Raw genomic sequence first — 18,133 nt, 5'->3', positions numbered from 1 at the left:
ATGTCTGCTAATGATATTAATTTTGCATTTGTTAATGGCCACTTATGCAGATGTTAGATGTAATTCTTGTACATGAATTAGGGGCCGGGATGTCGTGGCCATTTATGTAAAAGTTTTGTAGTTTATAATTTCTACCAATTTTGTTTTGTTCTTTGTGTAGTAGGAATATATTTAAGTTAATTTAGATTCAAAATTTGTGGTTGATTTTTATATTTGGAATTATTTAGATTACATTGTTAATCGTTAGACCCGCCCACCAATTTGAGCGATTAAGAACACACCGGGTGCTGGGTGCGGGGTGGATTGTTTGCTGGATTGTTTGGTGGATTGTTTGGTGAATGTCTGGGGTGGACGGGAGGTTTTGGTAGAATGATTTTTTGACCACTTGAACATTTGAACACTTGAACAGTTGAACACTTGAACATTTGAGCACTTGGACAGTAAATGGAAAGTATTTTTTATTTATTTTTTTTATTTCAACTAAGTTACAAGACTTTTTTATTTCAACTTTAACAATAAATGAATCGGCAAAGTGCGTACAAATCCCAAAACACCCGTTACCACCCACAGCCTTTATTGGAGTTTATCTTTGCTTTTTTTTTTGGAACCGAAGGCTGCGACAAGCATTATAGAGTGGGCAGTGAACCACTGACCAATAGTCAAAACACACCCTCAGGAGATGTGCATGGCCTCTGGTCCAAACACTACACCATCTCCCATCTGCCTGTCAGATGGGAGATGATGTTCATTTAGACAGAGGAAATGAAAGTAGAGACAAAGAGCTGACAGTGTGGAAGGTAAACAGTAGAGATGGAGATGATGTGTTATCTGTGTTTGCAGAGGAAATACAATGACATTTCGAGCGGTGATGCTGCTGCTTTAGGTTTTTTAGCAGCTGTCTGTATGTGGAGATGGGGATGTGTGATAATAAATATATCCTCAGGCCGTATTTAATTTCCTTTCCAAGGAGAAACGGAGGAGCACCCTGTTATGCTGTTCAGTTTCAGCACCATGACTTATTTGAAGGAAAATGAAAAAATGGCGCATCACTTTAACACTTTAATCAATCAGTAGTTCACTTTTTTTTAAAGTGTTGACAGAGGCTGTCACATCTGCTCCATGTGGAACAGAAACATTATTAAGCTGTCATTTCTTCAAAAATAAACACTGTGATGGTTTCTGGACATTTCAACTTAAACACAATAAGGACACCATTCACGATTTTACTCAGAACGACATCAACAGCAATTTACAATCAATCAAAGGTGCTATAATTGTAATATATATGTATACACAACAATCAATGCTCAATGAAAAGTGAAACCACATGAATTATTTCAAATTAAAATGTTTTTCTTTTATTATTTTAAAACCATGATTTAAAATTTTTTTTTTAAAGTTTAAACTCTTGTCATTTGCTCAGTCCCCTCGCTCTGTGGCATGCCGTCCCCTGACTCAGGTTCGTTCGGTGGGCAAAAGGGGATGTAGCGGACCCAGGACTGCTTTTGAAGGCACGTAGTTATCCCAAACGGGAGACTGTAAACCTCTTCTGATGCCAAGTCGTTACTGGAGTCTTCGGGATGTCCTGCGTTCCAGGTGAGAATGCCACGTTCACGCTTGGTCCCTGAATGAGGTGAAATATATGTTTATGCAGAGTGGCTTACAGTTTTACGTTGATGATTTCAGTAGCACTAAAAGTATACGATGTGCGGTGGAAATGAATTCTAGTCAAGCAATCTTAATCAGTATATATATATATATATATATATATACACACATTCCACCCCAAACTTCAAATCTCAGTGTATTTTAGGTGAATGTGTGTGATACATTAACATAAAGCAGCATGCAGTTGTAAAGATGAAGAAAAGTCATAAATGGGTTTAATTTCTTTCTTTCTTTTTATTTTTTGCTAAAGAAAATTTGAAATGTGTGGCATGCCCCTAAACACCCCTAAATGAAATCCATCACAAGTAAGTGCCTTCAGAAGGAACTGAATTAGTAAATATTGAGGAGTTGCACAAATAGAATATCTATTTGGTGGAAAACAAACACTTCTCTAGTTATCCCCGAAGTAAAACATGGTGGTGGGAGCATAATGCGCTGGAAGTTTTTTTTTTCTTTCTTTTTTTAGCAGAAGCTCAAATGATGATCAGATATGATGATCAGATGGATGAAGGGAAGTGGTTCACCTATCAATCGGACAATAACCCTCAACTATAGTTAATTAGTTAGATCAAGGCATATTTATGTGTTAGAATGACCAAGACAAAGGTCAAGATCATAATACTTGAATGTGCTGATGCTCTCCATTCCTTTTTGAGCCGTTTTGGAAGGAACGGTGGAAAAAAATAAGTTTCGATGTATAAAACCATTAGAGTCATATCCCAATAGACGTATTGCAAAAAATAAAACTTGGGGCTGCTAAATATTTGCCAATGGGCACTGAATGTCACACTTTTCAGATTTTTTGATTTTTGTAATAAAAACTTATTTCTATCTCTATTTTCTTTCATTGTTTCACTTTTGTATTATGCAGTACTTTGTGTTGATTCATTACATAAAACCCTTAAAAAATACAAAGAGATTTGTAGTAATGTGAGAATATGTGGGGAAAAAAACCATTATTACGCTAAACAATAGCAATGAGGCAACCTACGCTTTCTCCATTAGAGCATGCTCTCTCATTGTGATTGAATGTATCAGTGCTGAAAATCAAAGAAAGGAAGAAAGTCATTGTAACTCAGCTCTCCACCTCAGCTTACCAGGAATCGTGTTATCTAAGAAGCAGCCGAGGAATCCTCCTACAAACATATGGGTGGTGAACAATACATGCAGAACTTGGTCCACCTCTTTGACACCTGAGTCATACGCACAGAAGACATGACAGTGAAATAACAGCTTGCTTTTGGGAAAAACTCGCTCACTGTTTCCCTGCTGAAAGCAGAAACAGCGAGCCGCATCGTAATTCAAGGTGAAAGCAGCAGCGCATGAACCGTACCTGTCTCTAGAACTCCGGGATTCTTCATGATCCAGTTTGGGATGGCAAGTGCCGAAAACATCGAGAACCCAAACACAAAGATATTCCGAGAAGAATTCATGTCTGTAAACTGTCCAAAACGAAGGATTACCAAAAAAAGAAAAAAACCCGCCACGATTGGAGAAATTTGTCAGCAACAAAAAAAAATAAATAAATAAATAAATATATATATATATATATATATATAATATATATACAGACTTATCTATTCACCTGCAAATTGGAAATCCCAGCAGCACATATGACACCGAACATGATCAGAAACATCCCTCCGATGACAGGAGTGGGAATGGTGGTGAAGATGGCTCCAATTTTGCCCACCACTCCCATCAGAATCATGAGAAATCCACTCAGGAGAATCACAGTCCGACTACCCACCTGCCATCAGGGGATTATTTTAAAACTACTTTGCAAAAGCATCCAATCAGCGTTTTTTTTTTGTTTGTTTTTTTTTGCACTTACCCTGGTGATACCGAGAGCCGCCACGTTCTCGCTGAAAGACGTGGTGCCGTTGCCCGTCCCGAAGGCCCCCGCCAGTAAAGAGCCGATCCCTTCCACTCCGATCCCCCTGCTGATGGCGTGCTTCGGCGGAGGAGGGGCCCCTGACAACCTGGCGCAGGCATGGTAGTCGCCCACAGACTCTGCCATGGAGCAGACTATTCCAGCCAGGATCCCAACCACAGCTGCCAGGTTCACAGTTGGAACCCCCCACCTGCCTGAACGACAAGTCAAACTGCTGATCACTGAATTGGTCTTTTAAATCAATCGACCAATCAAACTGTGTGGGGTTTTTTTTGTTAGTAAACCTACGCACCGGGGTATGGCAGTGTGAACCAAGAAGCCTTGCTCACCACATTTCCCTTCACATCAGTGCGGGCCAGGTAACCGTAGTGAGCAGAACCAGACGGCAGGACATCAAATATGGTGAGAAGATAACAGACAAACCACGAGATGGTGATGCCCAGCAGAATCTAATTGACATCTAAAATTAGTATGGATTAGAGCTCAGATGTCGACATTTTAGCCTCAAACGACACGCAAACCACAACAGAAGACATCATACGGGCATGGTTTGGAAGATGTAAAACTTTGAAGTTTTCCTTTTCTTGGTTTTGCAGCACGAGGGAACGGGAATCGGTATGAGACGGAGGTACTGAGAGAACACAATGATCAGCCCCATCGTCCTGTGAGTACAACAAAGGAACAGAGTAACATTCAAACTAAAAACCAGTCCCGAGACAAGCAGATGCTGCTCTAAGTAGTAAACACACATCTTGAAGAGAGATGTCATATTCTGTTTTTAAAATCCGAGCTCTTGAATTAAAACTGGAGCTTATCGGCATCCTTTGCGAGGAGCTACTTACAAAGCAGAAATGCCCCAGTGGCTGCCAGCTTTTACTCCAGCCGGGTCAAACAGAGCCAGGCCTATCAGAGACACAGTGGGGGCAATGGTTAAGGGGCCAATGAAGCGCATGAGGAACCCGATGAGGCCAGAGAAACCAACAAGAATCTGGAGGACAGAGGCCACCATGATAGAGCCCTGCAGCTGTGGACAGAAACACAAGAACCAGAAGCATGAGCGCTGATGTTTCACTCTTAATAATGGCCACGACTTGTTATAGTTCCCCAGAACCGGCAACATATTCAGTGCCATGAAAGAGTACTCGTCTTTCTTGCTTTGTTTTCACATTTTGTCAGTTTAAACCCACAAAAGTAATCATATTTCATTTAGACGGTATGTGACAGACCGACACAGAGCAGCACATCATTATGCAGGTGGAGGAAAGGAATGATTTTCAAATAGATTTGCAGTGCAATTCTGAAAAGTGTGGTGTGCACATGCATTTAATGACCTGCTAAGTAAAAAAAATCCACCTGCAACGGAGTTGGTTGCATCAAAATATGTTACTGAGAGAATCTGTGACTAGACTTGGAAATACTGTATTCTAAATGCATACATTTCCAGTTAGAGAATGAAATTGTTGGTGTTGGCTCACTGTTCTCATGCGGCCCTGCCACTCTTCGATAAAAGCAGGGGAGGAGGTGTTGACCAAACTGGCATTCTGCGTCCAAGCCGGGCACTTCCACTCTGGCATAGATAACACGGCCATGGCTGGAGTCACCAAGGCAAACGTGCCTCCCTGCAGGATAGGAAGTCTCCAAGTTTGACGAAGAAAACAAAAACAAATGAAAAGCAATGCAGCCTGCAGTAAAAGTCAAATAGGTCACAACACTACAAAAGAACAAGGTGTCATTTCAAACTTAAATCTATGGATTTTATTTTTTTAGGAAAATTTGCATTTAGTTTATTAAAAAGTGGGTCAGCACACTGTTGTCCTGCTTAGCATGGACCTTTAACTATCTTTGGCATAGACTCATTCTATTGCAAACTTACAGGCTTACGCCATCTGGACAAAAACAGATGCAGATGAGCTGCAATTTAACTACAAAATGTTCAAACACTTTGGACCTTTTCCCTCTCAAACCAGGAGTTCTCACCTGACACCAAAGGTGACCTGCAGAACGGTGCAGAGGCCCGAAACAAAGAATATGGTGTTGATCAGAAGCCCCTGGGTCAGGGTGTCATGCTGCAGACACAGACCCTCGGAGAGGATGAGGGGGATGGAAATGATCCCACCAAATGCTGTCAGGTAATGCTGTGGAGGAGATAAACATGCCCTTTTACAAACGTGACACGCAAACAGAGCCAAACATCGAGTTGGTTTTCAATAAATATCAAGGCTAGCTTTCCACTGTCTACGTTTTTCATTTTTCCTCCAAGCGTATTTTAGCTTGACACACCTGCTGCCCTCCGTCCTTTTCCCGTCATGCATTCATCTTGCCTAGCACTCACGTAACGAACCTCCCTAGCCTAAATACATTCAGTTCATGAGAAATCACTCTGCTGCTGTTTTCTGAGCCTCTGTCCAAGTAGCCTGTTGACATTTATGCTTCTTCTTTATTCAAATCTGTAATTATTATGGATCTTCCCGTCTTTATCTTCACAGTTTGTTCCGCCAAAGCCAGCAAACATCAGCTTGCGGTTTGTTATGAACATCGCCTAATCACATCCAACCACTTTGGTTACCAGGTATTTTCTAAATTGCTGTTCCTCAAAAATAAAAGTATAGAAAGGAATAGCATGCATGAGTGAAGAAAGCCTCTATTTCAATGTTTTCACTTTTGCTTTAAATCCCTGAGTATGCAATCTACAAGCAGATTGCATTGAATTGATGAATAGCTGAACTGACCTGGAGCTTATCGCTGACTGAAAACAAAACTCTTTTCCAGTAAATAGTTCACTCCACAAGAAGGAAGTTAGTAGCTGATTTACCTTAATTTTCATTAACTGCTTTTGTAAACTGCCAACCAGAGTTAATAGCTAAACTACGCTGTGTTTTTTTTGTTTTTTTTTACACACTTTGTTATAACATGAGTGGGAAGAATTTGGTTGTGGCATCAACCAGCACCATATGGAATCTGTTTGTCCAGAGAGAATTTTCTAATGCGATTCAAGTTCAGGGTTTGCTGTATAAAACAGTTTTCTTTGTCATCATCCCCTGCCCTTTACTGCTGTCCTAAATTGTCTTAATGTCTTAAACCTTGAAATTGAATCCTCATAATCAATCTTCCACTGGACATCAGACTGTTGACACGTTTTAGGGATTTAATTAAATTGATTCCGATAGAAAAAAAATCCCATCTCATGTTCCAGTTTAGTTAGACAATATATAGTGTGTAGCTTAAAAGTGGACTTGTTATTTAATTTACTTAATCAATGATGAGGAGACACTAGCAAGTATTAGGGGTAAATTCCTTTCCACCTCTTTGTGAACTGTTACACATCCCAAGTGTTTGTTGTAGAAATAATTAATTTGACCTATTTAAGTTATAACTGATCAGATTTTTTAAAATATATATATATATACAGTGAGATTGGTTGTCTACGGTGCCCCACCTGAACAGCCAAGAAAATGCAAATGGACCAAGGAGGGACATCAGTCACACAGTAGGTTGGTTTGTTTCTGTCCTCCTCTGCCACACAGTTGCTCCAGCTGGGGTTATCCACCTTTGTCTCAAGCTGATCATGGATTTGCTCCTGCAACTGTAGTGCAACATCCCCAAAACAAAAAAAAAAAACAAAGCAAGCAAGCAGAATAAATTGTGAAGACTAAGAAATGACAAGGAATCACTTTTAATCAAGTCAAGCGATTACTCACCTGTCGACTCTGCACTAAATCTACATTACTGTCGATTTTTTTTTTTTTTTTAACACAAACAAGCGTCAAAGCTTACTTGGAGACTCGTACATATACACATGTTTACTGATATCTGCCCTAAATTTGTCACGACAGCACGTTACATTTCCATGACCTGACAAAAACGGGTGAATCCTGCAGATGTACGTTCCCGTTATTATGCGCGACAGAATTCAGTGATGCCTCTTTCAATATGTTTAAAGGAGTGAAGAAGTTGTTTTTAAAGTAAAAAAAAAAAACTTTAAAAAGTAGACTATTTGAATCAATAAATCCTTGTAGATTCTGAACATAGACCATAAAACATTTCTGAAGCTTTTGCATCACTAAAGTTTCCTTGAAGAGGTAAATATAACGTCTATGGAAATATAAATCTTCATCTTTGTAAAGATATGCTCACAAACATATATGAAAAACTACATATATACATGTGAACAAAACCTCTTGGGTTTTACGTGAAGTAGTAATTGTACTTGCCAGGTTGTCATGTCCTTTGCTTCCTTTGCTTTTCTTCACTGAATCCATTGCAATCGTACCATTAAGCCAAAAACTGTTGGAGGAAGTAGTCAATAAAGTGATTCTGTGAAAAGAGAGTGTCCCTTCTGTTCTACACCATTCCCCAGGTGTTAATTAGCGTGCTCGCATCCCAGGAAAAACACACACTGACCACAGATTCTCAAAATTATTAACAGATCCACCTCAGCTACATGATCTCAGAGGGACAAACCGGTGCAAGTCTCTCACCTTCCTTATCTCCTACCAATTCACAGGGAGGGACGGCGTTCCCATTTCAAACACAGCATGAAACACCGAGGTATGTAACGTAAAAGCAAGTTTAAACGTGGAACCATCTGAAAATAAATGTTAAATCTAAGCAATCGACTTCAAACCTCAAAAACTGCGGGATTTGTTTTGCTTTTCTGCAAAGAGATAACGTAAAACACCTTTGGTAACCTTTGACAGCATGAGGTTTATACGCTTGTGAGTCAACGGGGGGGGGAGGGATTTTGATATCACCAAGAGCTGTAAAGTTGTTTTTTAACTGGAACTTATGTTGGAATGATCCCAGGTTATGTTTTTTTTATCTTGGAGCTAAACTGTTACTCATTTTACAACCCTGTCAAATTCGCAAGACAGATTCTTGTGTCTGTTTTACTGATAAGTTGTTAGAGGAAAATGAGGCACAGCTACAACATAGATTAGTTTTAATCACATTTGGATCTGATTAAAACTAATCAGATACGGTGAGCCAAAACATCACCCTGAAGCTGAAAACAAAAAATCAATAAGACAACAGTTCAATTCCTTTTAGTTTTAATTGCTGTAAAAGGTGATTTTATAATATATACATTCTGGGGAGCTGAACATGAATTCCTTTGAGTAACCTCAGATTGATCAGACCTGCTTCTATGGATGCAACATAAAAATGTAAAACCTTCCAAAACAGGCAGAACACTTTTCTTTGTAGGACATTGCGTGTTTAAATCGTAGATCTATGCTCTTGGCAACTTCCTGTGGGCACTTGGGTAAACTTCAGGTCACAAAATCCGACGCCTGGATGTTTTCTGAAGCATATTTCAGTGCAGTCCACGGGGGAGTCGTGCACACTCACCTTTTCTCGCTGATCTGGGTTAACAACAGTGGAAGACAGAATACCACGGGCTAAGAGCAGGTCAGAGTGACATGATTTATTCGGGCAGACGTGCAGCAACACACTTGTGACACCTACACTACTGAGTGCCTGGCAGCATTCTCTGCTCACATTAGCCCACCTATAGTTGTGTTTTTACTTACAAAATTCTTGTTGATCCTGCATGCTGAGAGTCATTAATATTCTAAGTGAAAGTCTTTGCAACACACTAAGCTCTAATGTCTCTCGCTGCACTGTAGCACATCATTATCTCTGGGCGACGTGTTTTTTTGTTGTTTTTTTTAGACAATGTGGCCGTATCATTTCACAGCCAAACGGCAGCTTAGTTTGTCACGTTTAAGGTTTGTAGCAGTGTTCCAGTAAGAAGTGCTCTTTTAAAAGCAATCGTGTTCATTAAAACAAACTGCAGTGTGCCTCCTAATCTACTGTTTCCTGAACATTAAGAGTGGCAGTGTCTCCTGCTTGCGTAACAACAGAAAGTGCTTTTCTAATAACAAGGCGATTCTGCAGCACTTGGTGCTGCAGAGGTCTGTTAATCACCCACAGATTCAAGCCAGGTGTGTGGCAGAAGCTGAAGCATGCAGGGCATGGAGGCCTGAGGACCAGAATTGACAAACTCTCCCTTAACCTAAGCAATACCCAGACACACCTTTCCTTAAAGTACAGCTAATTTATAACTTTTCCTATGTTCTAAAGTCGAAAAATGTCACCAAAAGTCAAATAGTCAACCAAACACACAAAGGAGAGAAACAACAGCTTCTCTCTAAAGGTAGAAAGGTAGGTGTAAATATGTAACTCTGGAAAGTATGCAAACCTCATTACATATGTTCAATTAACAAATAAAATTAATCAATTTAGGCCATTCTGTGAGTGTACTCGCCCACCACCAAGTATACTGAAGGTTAATAATGTAATTGTCACAAGAAAAAAAAACCATTCACTTTCAGCTTTTAGTCATCAGTTACACACTGCAGTGTTTTTTGCTGGCAAAGGACGCAAGGTCTGAATAGGTACAGATGGAAGTGTTACTCTGTTTTCGTTGGATCTCAAAACATATATGGAAATTGTCAAAACTTGTTAATCTGTGATTTAATTTATTAATTAATTTATTTTTAAAAATTTGTCACAAGCTCCAAAATTGTGTGTAATCTCCTCAAGAAAGAAGCCCGTTTTGATTTACAACTCGGTGACTGAATGATGGGCAGATTTTACTGCACACACCCCAAGCTGGAACACAAAGAAACTGGAAACTGGACCGGATTGGCATGCTCAAACATGAAGCAAAAGGAGAAAAGAAAAGACGATATACGGCACCAACTTATTGAGCAATGCTCATCATAATGTTTCTTAATTACATTTGTCCTGCAGGGGATCATCTGATTTCATTATGCAATACATTTTCAGACTGATAATCAAGCAATATAAAGAGAACCCGAAGTAGACGACAACACCGAATAAGCGGATAATCTTCCAGAACCAAACAAAAAGGAATCGCATGTGTGCCTTTTTGGTGCATTTATAATTCTTTGCAACTTCCTCTGAGTACTATGCTATTCATGAAGTGTTTCAATAAATGCTTTGATTTCAGTAAAATGATTTAAGAGTCTAGTGAGTTTTGTAATGGAAAAAAAAAAAAAAATCACAATGAGCAAAAATTAAAAGCTGAAGAAATTATAGCTGAAGAACATCGAGCCATCCCTTATGAATATTTACATATAAAATAGTACAAACTGAAAATATTAACTTGAGAAAAATAAGCGAGTTTGTGCAACAGTTTCTGTGCCTGTGGCACCGACACTTTTGAGCACATTGACTTATTCTCGTTATTCTTCAGTAAAGCCTGATTTGAAATTGCCTGGTTGTTTGTGTCTCTGTGTTGCCCAAAGGTTTTGATTTGCATCCTTTCCAGGGTGAAATCTGCTTCTCTGTCACTGACGAGGGTTTCCAACTCCAGCTAGCATCCTGCAGCTTTTAGATACATTCGTGCTCCAACACACCGGATAAATTGCTCATTACCAGACCTTTACCAAACTTGGCCTGCTGAAGAGGTACTTCAATCATTAGACGCAGCTGTGGTGGAGCAGGCAAGAATCTAAAAGCAGAGAAGTATCTTATCTCGTCGTAAATTACAAAGAAGCACTGCAAGAATGAGATCCGGCAGACATAAAACTGGAGAAAACCCTGTAGGAGTCTCACCCGGCATATCGAACACGTCCTACGTTCTGGGGGTGTTTTCAAATGACTATAATCACACTGCAGCTCACCTGCAGAAGTCCTGGCCTAGAACAAAAGCAAAAATGAAGCAAGTACCTGGGAAGCATCAACCCACGCAGCCCCAGGCAGAACACCTGTGGCTTTCCTGCTGAGGTATTCTGCACCGGCAGCACTTCTACTGCTGGATGAGTTCATTTTATTATTATTATTATTATTATTATTGTGTTTAGTAGTCCACTAAAATGTCCTAGTAAAATCCACATGGTTGTGGGTGATACTTTGTCATTGCACTTTGATTACACAGAGAGAGACACGGTATTGATGATGCTATAATACTGTAATTTTGCAGCTGGGGTTACATTTTTGAAGTGAGCAGACTTCGAAACCAGAAACCAACAGTAATCTGTCCCAGGTCACACATCTCAAACTGTGCTGAGCTCTCGTCATAATTACGATTGCAGAAAAAGTGGCGGTGCACAGCACAAATCGCCATGCTTCAGTTTTATTGTGGTGTTTATGAGGATGCAGTCAGGTGTGGGCACAATTCAGAATGATGTGTGATTTTTTTCAAATGTGAATCATCAGCAGAGAGATTTATCACTGCCTTTGCATTGGTCTAAATTATTTGATCGCTCTCTTTCCTCTTCATTCAGGTAAGAATTCAAGTTAGTCACACATTGACATGAAGGATCAACCAGGGAAGTAGAACTAGGAGCTCCACATAATCAATAGCTCATATTTTCTTGAAACTTGGAGCTCACTTTTCCAAAAATGTTCCAGGAACTTACCGGGTACATTCTTGGCACCTTTACCGTACCTAATGTGTATTTTCCTGAAGCTGAGGAGCTGAGCTGTGTCATGAGGGGAATTACCACTGGTGGTTTCCAGAAAAGTACCTGGTAAGTTCTAGGAAAATTCTCCATCAGCTCCTCTTTTGCGTTTTGGAAGCCCATCTCTAGGTTCTGGAGCAGTACCAACAACGTTCCAGAAAAATACGGTAAGCACTTTAAACTCAGTCAGTAAGTCCAATAGACGTTTCAGGAAAGTAACCCTCTGAGTTTCATACATGTACTATAAAGTTTTAAGATAATATAGGTTTTATCACAGCTGACACAAGGTTGTATGGGGCCATAAGCAGAATTTGACTCGCCGCCCTTCTTCTTAAGAACATACGCACCACTAGTGTTTCATTACAGATCTGTTGAAATCTTAGAGAGCTGGACAGGTTTCATTGACAAAGCTTAAAAGTGATAATTGGTTATAATGTGCTGAGATGTATTTAAGAACAAACTGAGCTCAAACATAAAGAAAATACACACGATCCAATATTCCTTAGCTTTAGAAATCATGATGCTAAATCTATCCCAAAGAGTTTAATTACAGTTCTTGAAATTGTTCTGACTTGCTACATTGCTACTGACTCTACGTCGTCATCTATCTTTTTATTACCCAACAACAGAAGGGTGGTCTCACATGACAGGATGTATACAAGTCATTTGTATGAGGGAAGATACTGTGGTGAATCAAATTTTAATGGGGTGCAGCAGCATATCTTCCCCGTTTTCATCATCAGCACGGTTCAACTCATATCTATAAACGTGACGATTGCCCATCAAAGCTCCTCCTGTAGTTTTGATTTAACCATCATCTCTCACTAATTCACACTGCTACGTCGTACACTCCACGTGGTACAGTTGTTGCCAGATTGTAAGAGTTGGTACTGAAATGAATGAGGACAGACCCAGAGATCCACATTTAACGTCTCCAGAAACCACATCCTTCTATCAGTCCTACTCTGCTTAATTTGCTCCTTCATTGCCTTCTATTGCTGCCTCATTGTACTTTGCTGCTGCCGCCGTCTGACAAAATTACTTCAATATGTCATTTAAAAAAAAACACACATTTGGGAAAAGAGCATACATCTGGAACGGAAGCAAGAGCACAAGACATCGAAGCTTCCTTCTGATAAACTAACCGTATTAACATGGCTATAATATGTTTTTATGCCTTTCAAAACATTAGGAGCGAGATCAATCTTCCAATATAACAATGGAGTATCTGATTGAAATTCGCAGTACCTCACTATATTCTCAGGACGGCGAGGCCAGGCAGCTTGTGCTTTTGGCCCTGCCCTGTGGGAGTTTATAGCTACAAATCAGGAACCAAAACCAATGAAGGTCGTAAAAAGAGGTAAGGCCAGAACAGGGAGAGCAGATGTCAAGGTTTGAGAGCTACAGGTGCCGGGGGCTAGCAGGGAGCTAGCTCTTTGTTTACTAGTGCAACTCTGACATTGCTGCAAGCAAGAGACATTTAACATGAACTTTCTTGTTTATAAAAGTTGTCGACTTTTTCCACATCGTGCCACATTGCAACTGTAGTCAGCAATGTGTTTGTGTAAGATTTAATGTGATGGAACAACACAAAGTAGCCCATTATTCAGAAGTGGACTAAAACAGACTCATAAGTCTGATTTTTTTAGAAACATTTTTCGTTGACATTAATATCCAGAGTGTCATGATTTGTGGTGGTGAGGTGGTGATGCAAACACGGTGGACCCAGGTTATGGTGAGAAATTATGATTTAATGATAAGTAAGCACAATAATCCAAAGTCCAGGCAGCACAGAATGAGCCGAAGGCTAAGAGCTCATAACCGGTAGCACAAAATAGACATCTGATGACAGACTTGACAGCAGTCGAGACGGTAGCATAGACAAGACGATATGAGGACCCGACAAGGAAACAAGGGACAGAGGTGGGTTTAAATACACAGGGAGATAATCAGGAGAAACAAGGAACAGGTGTGACCAATCAAGGGGTAGCCAGGACAACACTCAATTGACATAGAAATAAAAAATAAACGCAGAAAAAAACAAATCCTGTGTATTTTCCTACCGAAACCCCCCCCAATTATTCTTTGTAAAGTAGCTTGACCTCCGTCTGATTGCATGGAGAGTGTCAGTAAACATACATTTTTGAGTCTTGCTACAGATTTTCAGTTGAACTCAGGTTTGGACTTTGACTGGGCCACCCTAACGCATAAAAATGCTTTACTTTAAGTCCTTCCACTGAAACTATAGTTGATTTCCAGCTGCCAAGTGATCCTCCATCCCAATCTCAAGTTTTTAGCAGCCTTTAAATGTTTTATATACTGTTTATATATATATATATATATATATATATATATATATTTAGTTATTTTATTTTGTAGGATTGTCTCATATTTGGCTCCACCCATTAATAAACTCTGATCAGCTTCCCAGAGTCAGAATGGTAAGGAGGCAAAAGCTGGATTAATAGTTTTTTTTTTCTTCTCTTAAGCCTGCAAGTGTATATTAGGGTTGAATAAGCTTCTAATTTATATAGAAAAATGTATGTATAAATATCTTTTTTATGTTGAAGAATATATTTTAAATGGTCAAGTCTTATACTGAGTCTTAATCTAACACTTTAGTAGAGTTTGAATAAGAAAGCAGGGATCATATGCAGAGTGCAAGTTTTCAGAGTAATAAAATATGCCCATTATTTTCAGAAAGATGTTTAAAAACGACATCTCGAAGGTCCACAGCATTGAGATGACTAATTTTGCCCTAAAGTGCCTTCACTTCTGTGACCTTCTTGTTCTTGGTTTAATTGACACTGATGTTAAACGTTCCTCTCAGGAGTGATAACATTAAGTTGGCTGAAGTCAGCGCTCACGCAGCAGTGAGAGAGGAATTAAATTGTTTTGTCCGAATTTGCCTTCAGGCTCAAAGGTTTAACTGTTGTCAATCGGTGTAAAGCTTCAAAGAGTCACACTGACCTCAGCTCACTCCCTTAGGGGGACTTCTCTCTTACTTTTAGCGTGGCATTCAATGACACCTTTGGGTTTGACGTAAACCTCAAGCCTGGATTTCAGGAATTCCATTTTTTGCAAGTTTTCCAGAAACAAGATTGAATTTTTATTGGATGTGCTGCAGTGGTGTTGGGCTTGACTGCGTTCAGCATGGACATGGTGTCAAGAATATACACATTAAGGATTTTATCTTTTACCATTATGTTTTCCGTGCCACGTGTATATGTTCAAAGTGAAGAATAAGCTCATATTCTTCACTTCGAATGAAGAAATGTACCTTAGGACATTTAAAAATGACTAAGATTTTAAATTTGAAGACAAAATAATGAACGTCCGCTTTTCGTTGTGTCCAAAAGCTGAAAGAATAAACACAAGAATAAATTAATCACTGCTAACTTTGACCACTAGATTTTTTTTTGCGCCAAAAATTGGCAACAAAAAAGCCAATTTTTGTTGCTCGTGGTTGGTTTCCAAAAGCAATAAAGAGTAAAACATCCAATCAAGCGAATACTGAATTATTCGGTTGAATTTTGAATGGAAAATTGTGGTCGGAATTTGAAGAATTTGAAAAATTCTTACAAAGACGACATTTTCCATTGAATTGACCTGAAAAATGGAGGCAGCTGAAAAAAAATAAAATAAATAAAAATTTTCGTGACACAATCAACAAATGCTATTTTGGGTTTTCACATTGGAGCAGCTGCACTGGCTACCACGTACTTGACAAAAAAAAAAAAAACCAAAAAAAGCTTTTACCAACATTGAAAACCTCCTTTGCAGATAATGTTGTGTCAGTAAAAACTCAACAGAATATCGAGTTCATCTATTTTTGGACTTGATGGACACTTTTAATGGAGTTTTGGTGAACTTGCTGCGTGTCGCCATCCACGCAAAAACGTTAACAGAAAACGGCCTGCTGTTTTCAGCAACATAACCTCGCCGCATTATTCTTTAACTTTATACACCGATATGCAGATAGGTAGGCCACTTGGTGATTTTTCCAGGGTCACGTTAATGTGTGCCAGAAGGCGGCTGAAATTGAACCTACAACCTTCCGATCACGAGACAACTACTCTTCCCCACAGTGAAGACAAAAACTTCTCAGCGAAATGTCCGTCCAGTAGTTAAAAAGGACCTGGAATAAATTGGAAATATGCGTCTCGGACCAAAACGTGTTGGCATGTCTCGCCTGCTCTCTTTGGACTGTCATCAAAGTTTATGCCGGGTTGTTAAAAGCCAAGCACGGAGCTCGTCCTGACCAAAGATCAAAGCTCACTCAAAGCTTTCATGCATCAATAGCTTTGCGTTCATTGTCAGCAGCTTGCCTTTTGTTCGTGGATGAAGAATGAGGTGCGCTAAAAGCGGCTGTGCTGTTCCAAACACAAGTGAAGGCAACGCAAACACCCTGGGCTGCTCATCTCAAATCCCTTCTGCACCACCTTTACACTGCTATAAGTCTTCGAGGCTCACTAAAATATTCATCGGGGCTGGAAGAACAGCACAACGCCACAGAGGACCAGATGACAAATGCACACATTCAGAGGAGCGCGCAGGACACTGCTGCGTGTGGAAAGTGTCCGATGCGTCGGTTCAGTGGTTTTAATACCGACTAGATGAATCATGTGAGCCGTGACGAGACCTTTTCAAGAGATTTTTTATCCGCAGCAGAACTTTACTCAGCTCCTGCTCACTGAACACAACCCGGAAAACTGAAATGGCCCTCCTATAAATTACAGCAAAGACCGAGCCTATATCGACGGCTTCGGATGAGCACGGATTGCTTGAATGCACAGTACGCCACCGAACATTACAGTTGCATGCACGGACCAGTTATTATTTTACCACAGCCGAGGCCGTCTGCAGTAAACAAATATCTGTAACCGGTGTTGTGCACGCATGAGAAGCACGCCCAAGCAGACTCATGGAGCACGTAGCTCCCGTTTTGCTTGCAGCCACACAGCAGTTTCTGGGCTCCTGGTTTCTAAGACGTGATTGAATTTGTATGTGCACATTCTGGCACAAGGACAGGTCAGTGGTCGCCGTGTAAAACGTCTCATCGTCACATGTTTATCACCACACTCGAGGCGGAATTATTTTAACTTTTGTGAATGACGGCGCGCACAATGGGGAGTAACAGGCGGCTGCAGGAGGGAGCAGACATGGAGTGCCAAAAGAGACGAACATTTCTCGTTTGAGCTGCTCGTTTCAGTTTGTCCCAGTCCGATCCAAATTTATGATGCAAGTTGGGAAGAAAAGAAAACTTCTGCCTTTAGATTGAAAAGATGCCCTCAAACAACATTCAATTTCTTGCAAAAAAAAAAAATTGGGGCCGATTCGGCTCCTCAATGTGGTTCTTTGTTCTTCTCACTCTTCATCATTCGCATCCACTCTTAATTGAATTAAAAGCGCGGGCCTAATTCCAGCTCATCAGCTTACTAAAGTCTCGTATCTTTATCATTTACAAATCAGCTGCTTCGTGCGGAAGGGCATTACTTTTGTCCAGGCTACGTTAAATTGCATTATTAATTTCAAACATAAATAAATCGGCATATTCTTGATTTGCTCAATATTCAGTTCACAATATCCTAAAACGGAGGAAAGTGTCATCACGTTTTTTGTTTTTTTTCTTAGTCTTGGCATGAGGTGGCACATCTTCTGCTTTTAAAAAGTGTTGGGTTTTTCTCCATCTTGCAATGGATTGTTGCTCAGATTTGTATGCATGATACTCAGCTGAGTGGGCAGTTCAATTAATATTTTTGCCTAGAGCAAAGCTTGCAGATGTACGCATTATTATGTTTTCACGTAGCTTCACAGGAATATCAAAATCAAGCCATAGCAACCAAAATCCCCAGTATTTGTGAAAGAAAAATCATTTTCAATGCTTTCTCATCATCAGAACAAACACAAAAATCACATGCAGACAAATCAAACCCTAACGGTATTATTTAGTAGCAATTGTGGAGGTTTGAAGCACAGCATCGAGAATTTTTATGTTAAAGTCAGAAATCTCAGTGACTCATGAGGTCAATAAAGGTTGTGCGCAATGCAATCTGACATATGCATTAAAAGCAAGTCATGTTATTTCCTTCTCAGTGTAACCGGGTGGATTATTAGTTTAAATAGTGTTTACATAAAATGG

General features: G+C 39.8%; 1 protein-coding gene and 1 long non-coding RNA gene across 2 annotated transcripts; one reads left to right on the top strand and one right to left on the bottom strand.

The window, feature by feature from the left end:
* Positions 1-1,079: 1,079 nt before the first annotated feature.
* On the bottom strand, positions 1,080-11,150 carry LOC114158848 (solute carrier family 23 member 1-like). Its single transcript, XM_028040742.1, has 13 exons — positions 11,144-11,150; positions 8,909-8,922; positions 6,999-7,145; positions 5,540-5,697; positions 5,038-5,197; positions 4,405-4,586; positions 4,104-4,224; positions 3,855-4,011; positions 3,503-3,756; positions 3,254-3,418; positions 3,002-3,110; positions 2,766-2,861; positions 1,080-1,624 (listed from the first exon to the last, which is right to left on the bottom strand). Exons 1-13 carry the CDS (start codon positions 11,148-11,150, stop codon positions 1,401-1,403), a joined length of 1,794 nt encoding a protein of 597 aa, XP_027896543.1. The 3' UTR covers positions 1,080-1,400.
* Positions 11,151-13,244: 2,094 nt separating this feature from the next.
* LOC114158611 (uncharacterized) lies at positions 13,245-17,992 on the top strand. The gene is made up of 2 exons (XR_003598440.1): positions 13,245-16,877; positions 16,912-17,992. It is a non-coding gene; the product is annotated as an uncharacterized LOC114158611 (long non-coding RNA).
* The last annotated feature ends 141 nt before the right edge of the window (positions 17,993-18,133 follow it).

The sequence above is a fragment of the Xiphophorus couchianus genome, chromosome 15 (assembly GCF_001444195.1).
Source record: "Xiphophorus couchianus chromosome 15, X_couchianus-1.0, whole genome shotgun sequence".
NCBI lineage: Eukaryota > Metazoa > Chordata > Actinopteri > Cyprinodontiformes > Poeciliidae > Xiphophorus > Xiphophorus couchianus.
Note: the sequence above shows the minus strand (reverse complement) of the source record. Positions and strands in the feature narration are given on the sequence as shown.